Source organism: Rhinatrema bivittatum, chromosome 7, assembly GCF_901001135.1.
Source record: "Rhinatrema bivittatum chromosome 7, aRhiBiv1.1, whole genome shotgun sequence".
NCBI lineage: Eukaryota > Metazoa > Chordata > Amphibia > Gymnophiona > Rhinatrematidae > Rhinatrema > Rhinatrema bivittatum.
In genome coordinates, this window is record NC_042621.1 from 229,622,516 (window position 1) to 229,645,095 (window position 22,580).

The 22,580-nt window shown below is 43.0% G+C and overlaps 1 protein-coding gene across 11 annotated transcripts in view; it reads left to right on the top strand.

The window, feature by feature from the left end:
- Positions 1–22,580, top strand: part of ZNF518A (zinc finger protein 518A) — a 142,796-nt gene that overhangs the window by 38,389 nt on the left and 81,827 nt on the right. For 5 of the 11 annotated variants that reach the window (XM_029609954.1, XM_029609953.1, XM_029609957.1 and 2 more), the window contains one exon: positions 15,885–21,781. The exons of the other annotated variants lie outside the window; for them this stretch is intronic. In XM_029609954.1, the coding sequence (XP_029465814.1) occupies positions 15,994–20,907 (4,914 nt within the window). In that variant the 5' untranslated portion in view covers positions 15,885–15,993 and the 3' untranslated portion in view covers positions 20,908–21,781. Of the gene's footprint in view, positions 1–15,884; positions 21,782–22,580 lie in introns of those variants that run through there. 11 annotated transcript variants of the gene reach the window in all.

The following is a 22,580-nucleotide window of genomic DNA, read 5'->3' on the forward strand; positions in this document are numbered from 1 at the left end:
CTCCATAAGTCCAGTAGTTGTAAATGCTTACATAAAAAATTAGGGCCCTTATTTTCACTAATATGGGTTTTATTATGTAAACCATAAAGATAGAATCTTGTGTTCTGTGTCACGGTATATAAAAATTGCATAAATAAATAGTGACCACCCCTAGGCGGTTGTCTGTCCAACTAAGGATCAATGGCAAAATTGAAATCCCCTTCTATTACCATAGGATAATCTCCTAACTTAGTGAGATGAGAAAGTAGGGTAGTGTAGTAAGTATGGTCATAAGAGTTCGGGGCGTAAACTGAAACCAAAAGGATTGGGGACCCCATCAAAATACCCTTTAAAATAAGGAATCTGCCTTGGGGATTCCTTGGTAGACTTATGGATGAGAATTGCTACCCCTCTGCTTTTGGAGGTACCAGTAGCATAAAAGACCTGTGCTACCCATTTTTTTTTTTTTTTTTTTTTTTTGCAGCTTTTGGACCTTGTCCTCTAGCATGTGGGTTTCTTGTAAAAAAAAAAAAAAAAAAATTAGTCTGGCCAGCTTCGCTAATACTGTCTCCATCTTTATGGGAGTGCCCATTCCTGCTACATTCCAGGTCACCATTTCTACTGCCATAAGCCCAAGTATAACAAAAGATGTCGCGGCGTCAACCCCTCCATATCCCAGAATGCGATCTGTAATCTATGAGGCCTCCAAAGCTGTAGGGACTGCATCTGAGATAAAATTAAAGAGGTAGAACACAGAAAAAGCAAGAGTACAAACCATAATATAGACAGTGTGGACCAATAGATATTGAGATTCTCTGCAAAATACCCCCCACTCCAATATCCCCCCCCCCCCCCATATCCTCAAAAAAAACCCCAAATGAAAAATCTTTTGAACACTCACCACCCGTGGACCAAATCACAGCCCAAGAGTGGAAATTTTTACCCCACCCCCAATAGAACACAGGAACTCTATGTAGGGTTGGGGATCACAGAGGTGTAACCATGTGCACGGCCACCACCTCCCCCCTATGTACGCATTAGAGCAAACCAAAAAAAGTGCACCTCAAAGCGCGAATTGTACACCTCAGAGCACAAATCAACTAACCCCCGGAGATTCACAAGTGACAGGTAAAAAAATGTTTTGTATGCAGTGGAGGATATTATATGTCCCTCCAGTGAATCTCTGGGAATTCCCAATCTTGATATGCCACGTATGTGGGAAATTTAACCCATGCAACATTTAGGAAAATCAAGTAGGAGAACTCTCTCCGCTGATGCACACTTCATGGCGATGCCGGTGGATCAGAGATATGGAGACTTTGCATGAAAGTGTGAACTTCCGATGGTGAAGTAAAGTATTTTTGCTGGCCCTGATGAGCTATTCGAAGCCGTGCAGGAAACAAAAGTGCAAAACGGATCTTCTTGTTAACAAGGTCAGCGCAGACTCCATTAAACGCTTTGTGAAGCAGTGTCACCCGCGGCGAAAAATCCTGGAATACCAAAATTCGGTGAGAGTCACAAAAAAAATTCTCTCGCCTTCCTGTAGTGCTGCAGGACCAATTCCCTGTGAGCAAAGTGCAGGAATCGGGTCAGTATCACCCGCGGTCTGCGCGCCATATCACCTTCGGGTTTTCTGCCCTCCCTGTGAGCACGCTCCATAAGGCCCCCAGAGGGAGAAGCAAGTGAAGGAACCAAACTCAGCAGCCAGGCCTCTAATAATCGCGGCAGCTCAAAGTCAGGTAGAGATTCTGGAATCCCCACGAAACGTAAGTTGTTGCGAAGCGAGTGATTTTAGAGGTCATCCACTTCGTCTTCGCCGGCTTTTACCTGCTTCTCCAATGCAGCTACACAGCATTCAAGTGCGCCAATGTCATCTTTGGCGAGTCCCATACGACCTTCAACCCGCTCCATGCGGCCGTCAAAGTCCACCAAGGAGGCTCGGACCTCAGCGATTTGTTCGGATATTTGGTGGAGGTGCATGTCCAGGGCTGTCACCAACGTGTAGGAGATTTTGTCTTCCAGGGAGCTTTCCACTAGTGATTCTGCCAATGAGCCCCCCAACCTTTTAGATTGGCATCTGTAGTTAACAAAATTCAGTCTGGGCTTTCCAGTGGCATTCCCTTCTGCAGATTTGGTGTGTGAAACCACTATTTTAGGCTTTCTCATATTGACTCTGCTAGGGATAGACTAACCTCGTAGCCCTGACTCTGAGGGTTCTACCTTGTTAGTAGAGCTAATTGTAGCGGTCTCATATGTGCTCTTGCCCAAGGGACAAGATCTGGAAGCTGGAGATAAGCTCAAACTGTTCGTGCCTGTCCTCTTGAGAAAAGCTCCACCTGTGAACTGATCTTTGAAATCCTCTTTGGAGTTAAAAAGACCAATCCTTCCCTGATATTGAATTGAGGCCCCAAATGCTCTATTAATTGGGATGGCTGTAGATTGCTTTTCCCAAAGTTGATTGTCCAGCCTAATCTTTGGAGCAACTACACCATGAAATGCTCGATAATAGATGTATGAGCCGCCGTGCTAAAAGGTATGTGCTAGGGATAAACCTGTGTGTCCCAAGCAGGTCCATGGCATTGGGCGCTCTGGAGAAGTAGCTGTGCGTGGCTTAGGAAAACAGATGGTCAATTTTTACGAGTGTCTGTTTACCTAACCCTTGCACAGCCACAGGTTAGGAAAACAGATGCTTCTAAATTGAGCATCTGTTTCCCTAATCTGACTGCCAGCAAGATATTTTCTGTAAACTTCTGGGGCTTCTCAAGACGACACCAGCTCCAGGGCCGACATTAATGGAATCCACTGTCTCAGGACTAGTCAATTCGTTCCAACTACCAGCAGAGGTATGTTCTCAGCTCCAGTGGTGGCTACAGGAAGACCACCTAAGCAGAGGAGTAAGCCTATCCCCACTTAACTGTACCTTGCCCCCCCCCCCCCCCCCCATGGTCACTACTGGGCAAGGTCATCCGCAAGACAGAAGATCACAGGGGATTAGTTCTTCTAGTGGCCCCAGATTGACCAAGATGACCATGGTATGCAGACATGCAAAGCCTCCTATTGGGGGACCTTCTGTGCCTACCTCCACACAGGGACCTTCTCCGGCAGGGCCCGATTCTTCACAAAGATCTGTTTCGATTCTCTCTTACAGTCTGGCCCTTGAGAGGACTCGCCTGAAGAAGCGCGGTTACGCAAAGGCCGTGATTGACACCCTGCTCCAAGCGCGCAAGTTCTCCACAGTATTCGAAGCCTGATGCGAGGATCGCGGGATACTCCCACGGACAGCCAAGATTCTCATGATTCTGGAGTTCCTACAGGACGGTATGAAGAAAGGGTTGTCACTCAACTCCCTCAATGTCCAAGTAGCTGCACTGTCCTGCTTTGGAGCTGAAGTGGACGGTATCCGGCTATCAACCCATCCGGATTTGTACTGCTTCCTGAAAGGGGTTAAACAACTCCTCCAACCCCTAAAGTGGCCTGTGCCTTTATGGAATCTCAATCTAGTATTAGACTTTCTAACTGGGGCTTCCTTCAGACCAACACGCGATCTGTAATTATACCTCTTAACATTGAAGACTATATTCCTGGTGGCAATATGTTCAGCTCGTCGCATCTCTGAACTACAGGCACTATCCTGTCGGGAACTGTTCCTTAGGTTCACGCCTGGAACCATACAGCTGTGCACCGTCCCCTCCTTCCTACCGAAAGTGGTTTCCGAGTTTCACTTGACCCAAACCATCTCACTATCATCTCCGGATGAACACAAAGACTCTGAAGACTCATGCCTTTTTCGCCATCTAAATGTCGACAGACTTTAGGAACCGGTGTGCAAAACGGATTGCTTGTTCGTTCTTCACAGCGGGAAGAAACAAGGAGAAGCTGCCTCGCAGGCGACCATAGCCCGCTGGATCAAGGAAGTAATCAAAGCAGCCTACATAGAGGCAGGAAAGCCCTTACCACTACAGGTTAAGGCTCATTCTACGAGGGCATAGACAGTTTCTTGAGCAGAAACCAAGCTACTGTTGCCCACCGAGATCTGTCAGGCGGCAACGTGGTCCTTCATACACACCTTGAGGTTCTACCACCTGAATGTTCAAGCCCGAGAAGACGCAGACTTTGCAAGGGCAGTACTAATTGGGCCACGGGCAGCCTCCCGCCCTGTTCAGGAGTAGCTTTTGTACATCCCACTGGTCCTGAGTCCATCTGGCTACACGCTAGGAAATGGAGAAATTACTTACCTGATAATTTCATTTTCCTTAGTGTAGACAGAAGGACTCAGCATCCTGCCCACGGCTGCCCCAGAAAAGGAGAACCTCGGATAGCAAACCTCGAGACTAAGCAAATACGGGTAAGTCGCGGCCTACCCCTAGTTCAAGACACCCACAGTTGTCCGGTATCGGCGTTAATTGGTTGAGTGCACTCACGGTCTCCAGTTTGGAAATTAGTCGAACCAGTTCAAGTTTTAATCAAGTTTAATCAAGTTATTTAAACAAAGATATATCCACAATGGCTTTTCGAAGAGAATACTGAAGAGCTGAGGTTACTGCAGGGGTATATCTAGCGTGACATCAGCTTTGAAATCTGACTCGTGCTCTTCTGCTAGCAGATGGGAGACAAATACCCACTGGTCCTGAGTCCATCTGTCTACACTAAGGAAAACAAAATTCAGGTAAGTAATTTCTCCAATTCAGTGCACACTCAGTGCATACTTAAGCTCTGGAATTCATTGCCAGAGGATTTGGTTACAGCAGATAGTATAATTGGGTTTAGAAAAGGTTTGGATACGTTCCTAGAGGATAAATCCATAAACTGCTATGACGATAAATCACAAGCTACTATTGCTTATTAATTATCTAATGTTTGGGTACTTGCCAGGTACTTGTGACTTGGATTGGCCACTGTTGGAAACAGGATACTGGACTTGATGGACCCTTGGTCTGACCCAGTATAACATATCTTATGTCCTTATGGATCGATGCCTTGGTGCAGGAGTGATTGGAAGACAAGTTGCTGTATGCCTTTCCTTCATGGCCCACGTTGGGCAGATGAGTCCAAAAGATCAAGCGCCACAGAGGGTTGGTGCTCTTGGTTGCTCTGGATTGGCCCAGGAGACCCTGGTATGCGGATCTGCAGCGGCTTCTGGCGGAATCACCCCTTCGGCTTCCGGTGCACAGGGATCTGTTGTGGCAGGATCCTATTCTTCCCGAAGATTTGAATCTATTGTCTTACTATATGGCCCTTGAAAGGGCTCACTTGCTGAAATGTAGATACTCTGTGACAGTAATTTCCACCTTGCTAAGAGCTAGAAAGTTCTCCTCTTCCTTGGTCTATATGTGGGTTTGGCAAGTGTTTGAGGCCTGGTGAGAGGATCTAGGTAGTCTTCCTTATTCAGTCAAAATCCCGCTCATTTGGAATTTTTGCAGGATGGCTTGAATAAAGCCTTGGTTCTTAATTCCTTAAAGGTAAAAGTAGTGGCTTTTGCCTGTTTCAGAGGTCAGATGAATGGTAGATCCTTGTCATCTTACCCTGATGTGGCCCGTTTCCTGAAAGGAGTGAAACATCTTCATCATCCTTTACGGTTTCTGGTGCCGTTATGGAGTCTTAATTTGGGATTGGGTTTCTTAGCGGGTTCTATGGTTAGACCTAATCTTGCGGTTACTGACTGTCAGGTCGATACAGTTATACCGCGTTAAAGTGCGGCAGTGCAGGGCGCTTGACGTCACGGCATGTGACTGCTTTGAGCGCCGAAATTGCACGGTCGTAAACAGGCGTGCATTCATTCACTGTCGGCGGGGGCTGCTGGAGGCCGCTTTCGCCGCCGGCTCCTTCCACCTGGATGAACGGACGCCCACCCGCCCGCCGCCTCCTGGATAAACGCGCGCCCACCCGCCCGCCACCTCCCGCCGCTGCCGCCTGGATGAACGGACGCCCACCCGCCCGCCGGCTCCCGCCGCCGCCTGGATCGAATGCTTGCCCACCCACCCGTCGGCTCCCGCCGCCGCCTGGATGAACGGGCGCCCGCCGGCTCCCGCCGCCGCCTCGATGCCCGCCTGTGTGGAGATGGGGGATTCGGAAAGTGACATCTAGGTATATAGGTGTATATATGTATGTGTGTATGTGTATATATATATACATACAACTTTAGCATTTTATGAGAACTGTAATTTTTTTTGTAAGCCACTGTCAGCTCCCATACGGAACATGCGGGATGAAATAATTTTTTTAAGCAAATAACTAATGCAATCTGAGTTCCGTGCAGCATCGTTCATGCAAAAAGAAGGGCTGAATGCAGTTTGAAAGTGGGTTAGTATATATGGAGGTCGTCCATGGTGCAGGACTAACACCAGGTAGAGGGTAGGCGGTAAACTAACAGGTTAAGGACGCGGCAAAATAGCAGGTTACAAAGGAGATAATCAGAGCGCGCATCACAGTATCGGAGGGAATAGCTAATTCGTTCATTTACATATGATATACATGCTGGGTGCGGAAAGGGTTATGCATCGGTTTCAAGAAGCGCTAAGGACGCTTGAAACTGGAGACTGTATCGCAGGATCGTTTTACACGTCCCAATTGTGCGCCCACAACGAGTTGCAGACAGGGAATCTCCAACCGCACTTTACAGTATAGACCTGTTTGAAAGCAGTGTTTCTTGAGGCAATTTGTTCTACATATAGGGTTTCCAAACTGCAGGCCTTGTCTTGCCAGGTGCCATTCTTCCGGGTGACTCCAGGGGCAGTACAGCTGCGTACTGTTCCTTCCTTTTTACCAAAGATAGTCACTGACTTTCACTTGAATCATTCCAGCTTCCTCACATCTCTGGACAGAGAGAGAAATGGAGGAGTATCGTCTGTTGCGACCCTTGGATGTCAAGAGACACATTGTTCGGTATCTGGAGGATGTGCTCTTTTGACTGGACCCCGGGCAGCCTCCTACCCTATTTGGGAATAGCTTGGGTACATCCCACTTGTTCTGGATTCATCTGACTGGATGCTAAGAAATGAGAAATTAATACTTACCTGATAATTTCCTTTTCTTGGCTGCTGAATGGTTAGTGTACCAAATATTCAGGGGCTAGTTGGTTCACCCATTTGAAAACAAAGCAAAATGTGTGAAATTGTATCCTGCTCTCAACCGGGAGTAATTGACATAAAATTGGGATAATATGATGGGTGGATTTGGCCCATGCCAAAAGTCTAGGTGCTGTGCGCTGCAAAATTAAGAAATGTTTGAGATTGTATTGTTCGTCAATACAAAAGGTATCGCCAATTAATATATCTCTTATCATCTACCATTTGCCAAAAATGTGTATTCAACAATCCATATTCGTAGTGCCATGAACACATCAAAAAAGAAAATTTTTTGGGAAACAGGACTGCATCAGCAAGCCAAAGTCAACGTGCTCAGGAAAACCTCACTGAGCCGTCCGGTCTTTTCAATCATCTGCAGCCTGTGTGTACGGAAACACATACCATCCGGTATTCAATAACAAATCAATTCATGTGCATGTTAATTCTTTCTTATATCTATTTTTCTTTTTTCTTTTACAATTTTTAATTTTTATATAAGATATCCTTCTTTTTGCCGGTCAAGGCATAAATATGACTCGAATCGCTGTGGTTTTCCTGAGCACGTTGACTTTGGCTTGCTGATGCAGTCCTGTTTCCCAAAAAATTTTCTTTTTTGATGTGTTCATGGCACTACGAATATGGATTGTTGAGTACACATTTTTGGCAAATGGTAGATGATAAGAGATATATTAATTGGCGATACCTTTTGTATTGACGAACATTTTTGGATAGGTTCGCAAGAATTGCTCTTTGTTTTGTTTGGTGAGATTGTATTGTGCCATGCCATGGAATAGAGAGTTGCAATAGTTGCGGTTGATGAGTGTATAACAGTAGCTAGATTGCATTTCTTGAAATAATTATGCAGTTGACTAATCTGGCATAGGTGCATAAAGGAGGTTTTTAACACTGCTGAGAGATGGGTTTTTATTGAGATGCTGATTTGAGTTGTAACCCCAGACTAAGTACAGAACGTCTTCAGTCAGATCTGTCTAGTTCCTCAGTCTGAGGAAACTAGTCTGCAGGTCACACCGGTGTATAGGGAAGTACCATCACCTCTTCCTAAGATGGTCTGCAGCATTGTTCCTTCTTTCATAGGTATTATGACATCTATCTATTTATTTTTTCTGGCCATTGTTACAGGATGCTGGGCTCGATGGACCATTAGTCTGGCCCTACATGACATTTCTTACAGAGTGTTGAAACAATACGTGTGTCAGATAATGTCATTTTGCACAATGAAATAGAGAATTTGGAAAATTTGCTCCGAATTAAGAATTTGCGTTTTGTTAACTTTCTTTATACAAGGTTATCTCCGCAGGAGATGTTTGTTAAATATCTTAAGGAAAATTTGGAATATAAAGAAGACGAAATTCCCCCTATTTCAAAAATTTATTATTTTCCTATAAAATTGGTTGATAAGCCTGGAGGACTGGATGATTTACAGTCTCCAGGTATATCAACATTCTTGGAAGATTCCTTAGATTTACTAAATAAAAGAACAACTTTGTTTGTTTCCTTTGTGCAAGAGAGGGATAAAGAGTTCATATTTGAAAAAGCCTTAAAAAAATCGGGAGATGTTATTTTGTGGACAAAAGGTATACATGTTTCCTGATGTATCTAAAGCTACGCAAGGTTGTAAAAAACAGTTTCTTATGTTGAAGGCTAAAACATTGGAATTAGGGGCAACTTTTTATTTAAAGTTTCCCTGCCGATATTTTGTCAATTATCAAGGGAATAAGTTTATCTTTACTTTACCTGTACATATGGAGAATATTTTAAGGGATAAAGAATCAGAAAAGTTAAATCAGGTTTTAATAACGGATTTGGGTTAGAATTGTAATAGAAATATAATCCTCCTCTCTCTTGTAATCTTATTTTTCTTTGAATGATTATTGTGATAGGCGGCTCCCTTTATTGGATAAACTGTGCTAAATGTAATTATTATGTTTAAGTTATATTGAATTTATTATAATGTGCACAATTTATTTACTTTATTTAAAGTTTGAAAAATTTGTTATCACTTGATGTTTGATTTGAAAATCAATAAAGTATAAATTATAAAATAAAAAAAAAGAATCCATACTTAGTCATTCGACGTATCAGCTAAGTCACTACAAATTGCTGCCTGCTGTGCCGTGGTAACACGCGCCTGCCTATTCATGACCAGGAACGCCGCCACGCCTGGCGAAGCACTGGAACCAGCGGTATCCTTCCTCACGGATGTGACCTCTGACTCACCTCAGCTAGGGGCGTCTCATCTGTAGTGGCAGCCAGAAGGCAACTCTGTCTCCGACGTTGGTCAGCCGATGTGACTTCCAAGACTAAACTCACGAGAATGCCCTTTAAAGGAGCCCTCCTGTTCGGAAGCGAACTGGAGAAGTTAGCCGACAAATGTGGCGAATCCCCAGTACCTTGGCTTCCGGAGGACAAGAACAAAAGAAGCCAATGCCCCTCGCTCCGATTACCTAGGGGCAGAGGATCACAGCGCTTCAGACCCTACAAGAGTGCATACCAAGCCCCTCGCCCCACAGGCAGGGGCCAGTCCTCTCGGAACAAACACAACAAGAGGGGAGCCGGCTCTGGCATAGGCACCAGCCGCACCCCACAAAGAGAATCAACCGCCCCATCCACAGGAAAAAGCCATAAGGGGCAGGCTTGCCCTATTCTACCAAAGATGGGTCGAGATAACAGCGGCCAAGTGGGTCCTAACCATCATTCGAGAGGGATACTATCTGGACTTCCACAACATCCCTCCGGACAAGTTTGTGAAATCTCCTTGCCACGCACCCTCCAAGAGGACGGCAGTGGAAACCACACTGGCCAAATTGCTCGCCCTAAAGGCCATAGCATCGGCGCCCATGCAACAACAAAATACTGGGCACTATTCCATCTATTTTATCGTCCCCAAGAAAAAGGGAACGTTCTGGCCCATCCTGGACCTTAAGTCTGTCAACTGCTACCTGAGGGGTACCACACTTCCGTATGGAAACCCTGCACACTTGGTCATAAGGGCGATACAGCCGGGAGAATTCCTTACATCCCTGGACCTGTCAGAAGCCTACCTGCACATTCCAGTCCATCACTAGCATCAGCGCTTCCTACGCTTCACGATCCTGGACCACCACTACCAGTTCCGGGTGCTACCCTTCGGGCTAGCCACAGCCCCCCACACGTTCACCAAAATCATGGTGACAGTGGTGGCGACACTGAGGAAAGAAGGAATCCTCGTACATCCATATCTGGACGATTGGCTGATCAGGGCAAAATCTCCATATGAAAGTCACCAAGCGACCACCAGAGTCAAGACTCTACTGGAGAGCCTCGGGTGGGTCGTCAACACAAACAAGAGCTGTCTGCATCCCTCCCAATCTCTAGAATACTTGGGAGTCTGGTTCGACACCAAACAAGACAGGGTCGTTCTTCCCCCTACAAGGAGAAGAAAACTGATGAACCAATTGTGAAACCTACTAGGAGGTCCCCGCCCCAAAGTATTGGACTATCTCCAAGTCCTCGGCCTCATGACATAAGAACACAAGAACATGCCATTCTGGGTCAGACCAAGGGTCCATGAAGCCCAGCATCCTGTTTCCAACAGTGGCCAATCCAGGCCACAAGAACCTGGCAAGTACCCAAAAACTAAGTCTATTCCATGTTACCGTTGCTAGTAATACCGGTGGTTATTATCTAAGTCAGCTTAATAGCAGGTAATGGACTTCTCCTCCAAGAACTTATCCAATCCTTTTTTAAACACAGCTATACTAACTGCACTACCCACACCTTCTGGCAACAAATTCCAGAGTTTAATTGTGCGTTGAGTGAAAAAGAACTTTCTCAGATTAGTTTTAAATGTGCCACATGCTAACTTCATGGAGTGCCCCCTAGTCTTTCTATTACCCGTTCTAGACCTCTCATGATTTTAAACACCTGTATCATATCCCCCCCCCCTCAGCCATCTCTTCTCCAAGCTGAAAAGTCCTAACCTCTTTAGTCTTTCCTCACAGGGGAGCTGTTCTATTCTCTTTATCATTTTGGTCGCCCTTCTCTATACCTTCTCCATCGCAATTATATCTTTTTTGAGATGCGGCGACCAGAATTGTACACAGTATTCAAGGTGCGGTCTCGCCATGGAGCAATACAGAGGTATTATAACATTTTCCGTTTTATTCACCATTCCCTTTCTAATAATTCCCAACATTCTGTTTGCTTTTTTGACTGCCGCAGCACACTGAACCGACGATTTCAATGTGTTATCCACTATGACACCTAGATCTCTTTCTTGGGTAGTAGCACCTAATATGGAACCTAACATTGTGTAACTATAGCATGGGTTATTTTTCCCTATATGCATCACCTTGCACGTGTCCACATTAAATTTCATCTGCCATTTTGATGCCCAATTTTCCAGTCTCACAAGGTCTTCCTGCAATTTATCACAATCTGCTTGTGATTTAACCACTCTGAACAATTTTGTGTCTTCTGCAAATTTGATTATCTCACTCGTCTTATTTCTTTCCAGATCATTTATAAATATATTGAAAAGTAAGGATCCCAATACAGATCCCTGAGGCACTCCACTGCCCACACCCTTCCACTGAGAAAATTGTCCATTTAATCCTACTCTCTGTATCCTGTCTTTTAGCCAGTTTGTAATCCATGAAAGGACATCGCCACCTATCCCATGACTTTATTTTTCCTAGAAGCCTCTCATGAGGAACTTTGTCAAATGCCTTCTGAAAATCCAAGTACACTACATCTACAGGTTCACCTTTATCCACATGTTTATTAACTCCTTCAAAAAAGTGAAGCCGATTTGTGAGGCAAGACTTGCCTTGGGTAAAGCCATGCTGATTTTGTTCCATTAAACCATGTCTTTCTATATGTTCTGTGTTTTTGATGTTTCGTCCACTATTTTTCCTGGCACTGAAGTCAGGCTAACTGATCTGTAGTTTCCCAGATCGCCCCTGGAGCCCTTTTTAAATATTGGGGTTACATTAGCTATCCTCCAGTCTTCAGGTACAATGGATGATTTTAATGACAGGTTACATATTTTTACTAATAGGTCTGAAATTTCACTTTTTAGTTCCTTCAGAACTCTGGGGTGTATACCATCCAGTCCAGGTGATTTACTACTCTTCAGTGTGTCAATCAGGTCTACCACATCTTCTAGGTTCACCGTGATTTGGTTCAGTCCATCTGAATCATTACCCAGGAAAACCTTCTCCAGTATGGGTACCTCCCCAACATCCTCTTCAGTAAACACCGAAGAAAAGAAATCATTTAATCTTTCCGCCATGGCCTTATCTTCTCTAAGTGCCCCTTTAACCCCTCGATCATCTAACGGTCCAACTGACTCACTCACAGGCTTTCTGCTTCAGATATATTTTAAAAAGTTTTTACTGTGAGTTTTTGCCTCTACGGTCAACTTCTTTTCAAATTCTCTCTTAGCCTGTCTTATCAATGTCTTACATTTAACTTGCCAACGTTTATGCATTATCCTATTTTCTTCTGTTGGATCCTTCTTCCATCAACCCTGGAAGTGGTCCCATGGGCAAAAGCCCACATGCGACCGCTACAGGGCTCCCTACTATCACGATGGAACCCGATGTCCCAGGACTACTCCGTTCGCCTCCAGCTCTCAGAGGAAGTGTGGAACCAGCTACAATGGTGGCTACAAGAAGACCATCTAAGCAAGGGAGTAAGGCTATCTCCACCAACCTGGGTCTTGCTCACCACGGATGCGAGCCTACAAGGGTGGGAAGCCCACTGCCAGGAACTGACGGCCCAGGGGCAATGGGACAAGGAAGAGTCTGGATGGAACATCGACTGACTGGAAGCCCGGGTGGTCAGACTAGCCTGTATATGGTTCAGTCACAGACTCCGGGGCAAATCTGTGAGTCATGTCTGACAACGCCATGTCTGACAACCCCATGACAGTTGCCTACATCAACCGCCAGGAAGGAACCAGAAGCCAACAGGTGTCCCTGGAAATAGATCCTCTGGCGTGGGCAGAAACAAACCTACAAGGGATCTCGGCCGCCCACATCGCGGGAAAAGACAAAGTCACTGCGGACTACCTCAGCAGGGAAAGTCTAGACCCAGGGGAATGGAAGCTGTCGACCACAGCCTTCCAGTTGATAGTAAACTGCTGGGGAACCCCAGCCATGGATCTCCTGCCAACCCCATCCAACGCCCAAGTTCCCAACTTCTTCAGTCGCAGACGAGAACCACATTCCCAAGGGATCGATGCCCTCGTCCAGACCTGGCCACAGGAAGACCTGTTATATTCCTTCTCCCCGTGGCCACTACTGGGCGGGATCATCTGCAAGATAGAGCACCACAGGGGGCTAGTACTTCTAGGGGCCCCGGACTGGCCAAGAAGGCCGTGGTACGCAGACATGCGAAGACTCGTGACTGGGAGTCCTCTCCCTCTACCTCCACACTGGGATCTGATCCAGCAAGGCCCGATCCTCCACGAAGACCCAATTCTATTCTCTCTACGGTCTGGCCATTGAGAGAACATGCCTGAAGAAGAGCGGATACTCGAGGGCGGTATTTGACACCTTGCTCCGGGCACGCAAGTTCTTCACATCACTGACCTACATACGAATATGGAGAATATTCGAAGCTTGGTGCGAAGACCGTGACATCCTTCCGCGAACAGTCAAAATTCCCACAATCCTGGAATTTCTACAGGATTGATTACAGAAGGGGTTGGCCCTCAACTCCATCAAGGTTCAGGTGGCTGCTCTGGTCTGCTTCGGAGTCAAAGTGGAAGGCACCAGCCTAGCATCTCATCTGGACGTCTCCCGCTTCCTGAGAGGGGTCAAGCAGATTCAACCACCCCTAAAGTGGCCGGTACCCCTATGGAACCTCAATCTAGTACTAGACTTCCTAGCGGTAGCCTCCTTCAGACCTATCCGAGGTCTGCCTCTACGACTTCTAACCTTGAAGACTGCATTCCTAGTGGCAATATGTTCGGCCCGTTGCATCTTCAAACGTCAAGCACTATCCTGCCGAGAACCGTTCCTCAGGTTCACACCAGGATCCATACAGCTACGCACGGTCTCCTCCTTCCTTCCAAAAGTGGTTTCTCACTTCCATCTCAACCAAACATCTCTCTGCCATCTCCAGACGAGCATAAGGACTCAGAAGAATCTCGCTGTCTTTGCCATCTTAACATCGGCAGACTCCTAGTCCGATACCTAGAAAAGTCGGAATCCGTACGAAAGACGGACCACCTATTCGTCCTTCACAGCAGGAAGAAACAAGGGGAAGTGGCCTCACGGGCAGCCATAGCCCGCTGGATCAAAGAAGTAATCAAGGCAGCCTATGTAGAGGCAGGCAAGCCCCCACCTCTTCAAGTCAAGGCCCATTCCATTAGAGCCCAGGCAGTGTCCTGGGCGGAAACCAAGATACTGTCACCTGCCGAGATCTGTCGGGTGGCGACATGGTCCTCCATTCACATCTTCTCTAGGTTCTACTGCCTGGATGTTCAGGCTTGGGAGGACACAGTATTCGTAAGGGCAGTACTAAGTGGGCCACGGGCAGGCTCCTACCCGGTTCGGGAGTAGCTTTTGTACATCCCATTGGTCCTGAGTCCATCTGGCTACATGCAAGGAAATGGAGAAATTACTTACCTGATAATTTCGTTTTCCTTAGTGTAGACAGACGGACTCAGCAACCCGCCCGTAGCTGCCCTGGAATCCAGGAACCTCTGGTGACAAGCCCTGAGAACAAGACAAGCACAGGTAAGCCAGGTATTACCCCTAGTTCAAGACATCCATAGTTGCCGGGTGTCTGCGTTATCTGGTTGAGTGCACTGGCTACCTCCAATTGGAAATCATTTGAACCAGTCCTAGTTAATCAAGTTAACCAAGTTAATCATGTTATTAAAGCACACACATATCCGCAATTGCTTTTCAAGGAGAATACTGAAGAGCAGAGCTTCCTGCACGGGTATATATATGTAGGCTTACGTCAGCTTTGTAATCTGATTCGGTCTCCCATCTGCTATCAGGAGTACACTATGCCCATTGGTCCTGAGTCAATCTGTTCACACGAAGGAAAACAAAATTATCAGGTAAGTAATTTTTCCAGTTTCAGGTTCTGTTCATAGAATAAATAGTAGAGGTGATGTCATAAAAAAAAATTCTGCCTCTATCTGCTGGAAGTGGGGATAAACCTAATCATTCTGGACTGATGTAGCAGAAAGGAAAAAAAAAACTTACCTGATAATTTTCTATGTAGAAATCTGATGCAGATTGCTGTCTATTAATGAACTTGCATCAAATATCTTCAAATCTAGATGCGAAGCAGGCTGGAATTTGTCTGGTTCAAGTTTGACTTTAAATTGTTCACATAGCAGTATTCCAACTCATTCTTTTTTATGAGATTTTAACAATATATTGTTGTAAAAGACCCACATATGTCTCCTTAGCAATATGTTATATAATCACATAAAATATTGATTATATCACTGCTAAGTAACTAGGATGGCTGTGTGAATGGGTGCACATTCACGTATTGAGAGAGAATTCTTAAAGTTGTATATTTATCCAGGAGTATAAATGAGACCTATACATGTGTGTTCTGTGCATAATCTTTTCTAGGTTTTGCAAGTGCTATTCAGAACATGCCTCATCTTTTTAGTGAAAATGTTTCATTTTTTCTGAGTTTATACATTTTGTTTAACACTTACACGCCTGAACATTGTTTCATTGTTTATTTTCTATTTTTGTAAGAAATGTCTTGCACTGTGTAGAATTTGTGACTAAAGCCATCTTTAAATATTGTAGGTAATGTTTTTATATTGCCCTAATGTTAAGTTTGTTTTATTTGCAGGTAAATAAAGTGCAGCATTTGAATCTTTCAAAAAAAAAATGTATCTGTACCACAGCCTCCTCTGCATAAATAAGTGACTTTGTAGCGTCTTCAAAAGAACTTCTAAAACATGCAGGCTGGAAAAGACCAGTCTTGTTTTGATACTGAGCCACAAGCTACCCTTTTGGATGATGATGCTACAACATTTTGTGAACCAGATGATATGATCAGAACATGTGATGATTCTAGTATTCCAGTAATATACCAACCATCATTTCCAGACAAAAGCATTTTATATGAACTGAAAAATATTAAAATTGAATTGCCAAAGGTAACTATTTCTGATAAAGTAGCAGTAAAACATGTTGATGGACACACAAAGTTGTATCTCCATAAGCCACAGACAGCACGAAAATCTTTAAAAGCAAGAAATGTAAATGGAAGTCATCGAGGATATAATGTTCAAGTAAAACTGGAAGGGCAAGCTGGAGAAGAAGGAGTCAACACAACAGCAAAAATACTTAATTTCTGCTGTACAAAGTGCAAAGGTACCACTAGATATAGCCCAAATGATCTGCAGAAACATTTTCAGCTATTGCATCATGGTGAACTGCCTTTATATCCTTGTGAGATGTGTAGTTTTTCAGCAAATGATTTTCAGTCATTTAAACAGCACCGTCGTACTCATCGAAGTACTTTAGTTAAATGTGAAATTTGTAATGATGAACATTTGTATACCTTGTTGGATTTGACAAAGCACTTCACATTAGCACATTGTGTAAATGGGCATTTTCGTTGTGAAAAGTGTAAGTTTTCTACTCGGGATGTGGGCACATTTGTTCAGCATATTCACAGACACAATGAAATCCAGTATAAGTGTGGTAAATGCAGTCATGTCAGTTTTACCAAAGGAGAGTCTCAACGACATCTTGTTGTTCATACTGGAACATACCCTTTCAGTTGTCAGTATTGCAGTTATAGTGCAACACGGAAGGATTACATTTTAAAACATGTTGTAGCCTTGCACAGAGATCAGCTGTATGTAAAAGATAAGCTTGACAAGGACAGTTGTGAAAAACGACTAGTAAAGACTTCATCCGGACTGAAGCTTGTTTTGAGTCGTTACAAAACAGGAGCATCCAAAAAGGTTCTATGGAGACAGAAGAACATCAATACTGCAGCAGGAACAGTGGTAGAGAAAAATAGGCTTGCGCTTAGAAGTATGGACAGTGGTGATGATAGTTCTGAAGATCAAAGCCAATTAATGGAAGTGTTCAAAGTAAAGGAAGAAAAAAATCAGACTTTGCATAATCTACTTGTAAGAAATAGGGATGGAGATACTCATTCGGCTACTGCCACAAAGTATAATAAAGGAGATGGACAAGGTTCTGGTGTAAGTTTATTGAAAGATGCAATCCATGGACCCACAGTGCTCATGGTGAAGAATAATAAAATATCAGTTCCAGCAAATTACTGTGCTAAATTTATGGGGTTTAAGGTGGTAGATGGAAGACAACACATTGTAATAAAACTGTTGCCAACAAACAAACAAGATTTGCATACATCTGAGCTACAGCCGGAGGCAGTAAAAGATTGTTCTACTGATTTGTCTTCAAAAATTACTTCTAGACCTCATGGACTCTCTTCTTCAGGTGCAACTGCCCATGCTATTAAATTGCATATACAGCAGTATAAACCATCTCATCCTTTATCTGTTTCAATACCTGATGCTCATTCCTCAGATAAAGTAAATGTAGAGATGCAAAAAAATAATTCATCTGCTACAGCTATATCTCCATGTGTTTTGTCTTTTCCTGTGACTGTAAAAGAAGGTACATCGTCAACTGCAGTTCAGCTATGCTCACCTACACCACTGGCACAGAAGACAGAAACTAGAAATAGTAACTCTACCGCAGGTGCAAATTTGATTACTCGGACTCACTCACTGAATTTATGTTCCAAATTTATAAGTACACATAATCAGGAACCTTCGAAAATGCCCTTTCCTATGGAACAAAAACTACAGCTAAAGAAAGCTGGAGAAAATACAGCTTGTGCTAAAAAACACATTTTGGATGATAGCCTTGATAACAAAAGGTTAGCATCTGTTCATAATTACTTTGTAATGACAGATGACAGGACCTCCACAAATAGTAAATCTGATGAAGAATGTGAACCTAACCAGTCATTTTCTCCCCAGAGCCAGTTAGATGAGTCCGCATCATCTGGATACTCATTGATGGAAAGCAGGAATCTTGATTCTTGGCCATTGCTATCAAAAATTAGTAAAGCAGATACACAAGAAAACATTACAACTAGCAACTTATGTTCTGTATCTGAGAGTAATACTGAAAAATTGTCTTTTATGGCAAAAAGGCGAAGTTTTAACCAAGGGCTAGAATCTATTCACAATTACTTTGTAATGGCAGATGACTGGAACCCCACCTTTGATAAAGCTAAAGAAGAATCTATCTCTAATCAATCACTTCCTCACAAAAGCAGTGTAAACATTGAGTCAGCATCATCTAGATCCCCATTAATGAAAGACAGGAATCATGATGACTCTTGGCCATTACCATCAAAAAACAGTATGGCTTATGGACAAGATGACATTACAGATGTCAACTTAATTTCTGTTTCTGAGAGTGATGCTGAAAAAACATCTTTCATGGCAGAACATCAAGATACTGTTGTAAAACCGGTATCTGAAACCTGTAATATAAAATCTAACTTGCAAGAAACCATTCTTGATCATGCTAGTTTACACACTATGCCAAAAATTACATCTGTTTTCTCCTTACAAAATGAACAGGCTTCTGATATTTTGTTTCCAGAAGAAAACTGTTTGCTGAAGAATAGACTGAAAAGAAAACTTAATGTGGATCAAAACATTTCTACTCCAGTAGCTAAAATGATGAGGCCATCAACACTGAATCTTCTGTCAACTGGCAACACAGTTTCCTATACAAAATATCCAATAGCAACAGACAGTCTATCAAGTTCACTATCAACCACAACCAAACCTGACATGAACATAAGTTGTAGTATAGCAAGTTCAAACAAATATTATGAAAAACAGATACCAGCAAATTTGCATAGTTCAAAAGAAACTGACAAATTATCCCAAACTTCAAGGATTGGCGCATTACAAAAGCCACAGCCTGATGCATTAACACAACAGTTGGTAAATGAGAAGATTTGTGTAAATGTAAAAAATCCCAGTGACTTAAGCTCTTTAAAAGTAAGACAAATGAAACCATTAACAGTGTCAGAAGGGAGCAATGCATTCTTAGTTCACTCATCAACAAAACGAGTTCTTCTACCCTTGCAGCTTGCTAACCAGCCAGCATTACAAGTGGTTTCAGGTGAAACACTTTCATCAAATGCTCATACAGTAAAAGGGGGCCCTGGCATGGTCCTGACATTTAGCAGTGGGACATTTGGTGCAGTTGCAAATATCACTGGAAATCATTCTCAAGTTTTCAGTAGTGATAGCTGTAACCAACAAAGTAAAATATCACCTACTCCAAAGTTGACAGTGAAAATGGACAATGCAAGCAGTCTTAGTAGTTCTACAGCAACTGATTTTAACAACTCTGCTTCATCCATAGCTAACTCGGTAACTAGCATGGCACTGAAAGGACGGTTTGTTAAAAATTCAGCTGATACAACTTCAGAGGAAATCTGTTCTGCAAAAATGGCGACTGTTCCTACCTTAGTAAAAAAATTACCTGTAGGCATGAGTGTTATACAACACAAATCGACACAAGCTGTGATATCTGATAGCTTACAGTCAGTGAAAGAGTGTCAAGAAACTCAGCAGAAGCAGTCTATTTATGCACTTTTACCAAATGGTAGACCAGTTATTCTGAAATATGTTGCAGCAAATAGTACTTCAGTACCTACAAACAACTTTATACAAGGTAGTGCTTTCAATAGGAATTCACAACCAAAGAAAACCGAAGGCATGCACCAAAAAGTTTTTCTGAAAATTGTGAAGAGTACATCTTTTGGGTTACCTACTGTTTCAAAGAATCAGTCCCAAATAAATTCCATAGCTTCACTAAATTTAGATGGCATGCAGTCTCTTCATAGTTTTGCACAAGAGACCAAGTCAGCAATTATTTCTTCTAACAATGCCTTAATCTTGCCAACTAATTTGATACCACAGAAAGCCTGTTTGGTAAGCTCCAATTCAAGATATAATGTACCTCCTAAAGAATCTCATACAAAACGTATAGCGACTTGGATGCCAAGATGTTCAACTGATTCCACACGAAAAATAACTGCTTGCAAGCAAAACAGTTCTAGCAACCAAAAGGATAAATTGAATTTTGGGAACAGCATTCCAAAAAACAAAGCTAATTTTCAGAAAACTGGCATAAGCGGTTCTGAAGAAATGGTTACGCTGAGAAATAGGCGTGTGAAACGAACATCTAAGGATCATTTGTGGGAACCGCCTACAAAAAGAACATTGCATAGAAAGTGTAAAGGAAAGAACCAGACTGAAGACATTGATGAAGCTGTCGCACCCCGTCTAATGGCTTCAAAAGACACTCTGCAAACACTAAGGCTTCTTCCTTTCAGCTCAATTCAACTTGTGAAATGTCCTCGAAGAAATCAACCAGTTGTGGTGTTGAACCATCCTGATGCAGATGTTCCTGAAGTAGTAAATGTAATGAAAACCATTGCTAAATTCAAAGGTCATGTTCTGAAAGTCTTATTGTCAGAAAGAACAATTAACGCACTTCTGGATCCTGCATCCTATAATTCTTCTGGAATGGCTACTGAGCAATTTCCATCAAAGAGGCACAGAAAGCTAAAGCCACTGAGTCCTGTGAAAGAGAGGTTTGTGTTAAAATTAACACTGAAGAAGACTAGCAAAAATAATTATCAAATTGTAAAAAATATCTCCTGTAATACACTGAAAGCTAAATTTAGCTGCTGGTTTTGTGGTAGGGCATTTGACAATCAGGATGATTGGGTTGGGCATGGACAACGCCATCTAATGGAAGCCACTAGAGACTGGAATTTACTAGTGTAATCCCATGGTCTGTTTGAGAATAGAACTGTATACATTAAATGGAATATGCAGACATGTTTTGTATATGAAATAATATAAGCAAAGCATAAAACTGTAGGGTAAAGTGTGACTACTTCCCTAGGAAACCCCCCCCCTCCCGCCCCCCAAAAAACCCCTGGTGTTTCAGATTTAAATGGAGATGTGATAGCATAACTGGTACACTGTCTCCTGGTTTCTGTTAAATTTTTGTGTTGTGTTGTACAGTTTACAATTCAGTAAATTATCAGGGCATCTGTGCTCACAAAGAAATGTAAGTATGTACATATTTTCTGTGTTACTTGCCATGAACATTGCACAACCGTTGTTTCCTGTTTGAATTGAAACAGATTGCTGTGATAGGGTGGGAATCTGTTTCATGCTGTGTACATAAGAACTATTTTACAACACTGGTCAGTCCTAGCTTACTTGGTTTAATTTCAGGTTGTCACATGGCTTTTGACTCATTTTCAGGGATTGAACACAGTTGTTAACAAGTGCCTAAAAGATGTGAAACAGTTTACATTGTATGTATTTGTAGAACATGGTCTGACTAGGGCTATGTTTTTCTGCATAATTTTGTTTAAAGAAAGCCATATGTGAATGCTTTAAACTGTATTGCTATGCACCTGATCCTTTTACTAATTACCTGCAGTTTGTCTACTTTTATAGTGAATTATTTTTGTTACAAATCTAATGAACTATAAAAATTGTTTAATGTGCTGAACCTAAGAATGGACATAGTGGAAAATATTCAACTTGTATTCATGTGCAGAGTTAATACAAAAAAATGGGAAACATTCCTTGTCAACAATATTAAAATGTTTGTGGGATAATATTAAAATATATTCTAGCTATGTTGGTGTTGCATTTATATGTATGCATTTTCAAGCTCTTTCTTACATACACTGATTATTTTAACAATTCAAGCACTGCAGCATTTTGAATTGGATGTTCTTGTGCCCTGTTCTCTGATAACAGAAGAGCAATGGGGATTTTCACTTTAAATTTGCTTTCCTCTCAAAATGATATAATACATTTTAGATTAGTTTATGCCTTTTCATTGTTAGCTCAAAGTGTGTAGGTTTTCCTGTCCCCATAGGGCTTACTAATCTAAGGGACAGATTTACTAAAGGTTTTCTCCTATTCTGTTTCTGGGGGGGGAAAAAGCTTAGTAAATCAGGCTCTGTTTGCACATGAGGAATGGAAAGTGAAGCGACTTGCCCAAAGCAACAAGGAGCAGCCGAGGGATTGGAACCTTGCTTATTACCACTAGACTGCTACTCCAAGTAGAGTACCTACAAATGTGACATTTGATGGGAGTATAAAGTTCATAAGTACCAGGAGGGATGTTCCCTTGTGTTTTTAAAGTTATCAGGCAGTGATTGAGGCAGATGGGATTAATTGGTAGAGGTGGGAAGGGTGGACACTTTTGGGGGGGGGGGGAGCTTTTTCCTCATGAACTGTTTTGTGTAATGTTTTTGTTTCTTTAGTTTAAAAAACTAAATAAACATTGACATCCCCCCCCCCCAAAAAAAAAAACAAAGGGAAAAAAGGGGGCTCCCAGGGTCTCCAGGGCCCCCAACCCATCTCTCTCACCGAGAAAAAGGCAGGGGCCAGGAACCTCCCTGGCCCCCACTTCCCCAATGTGGGGGTGA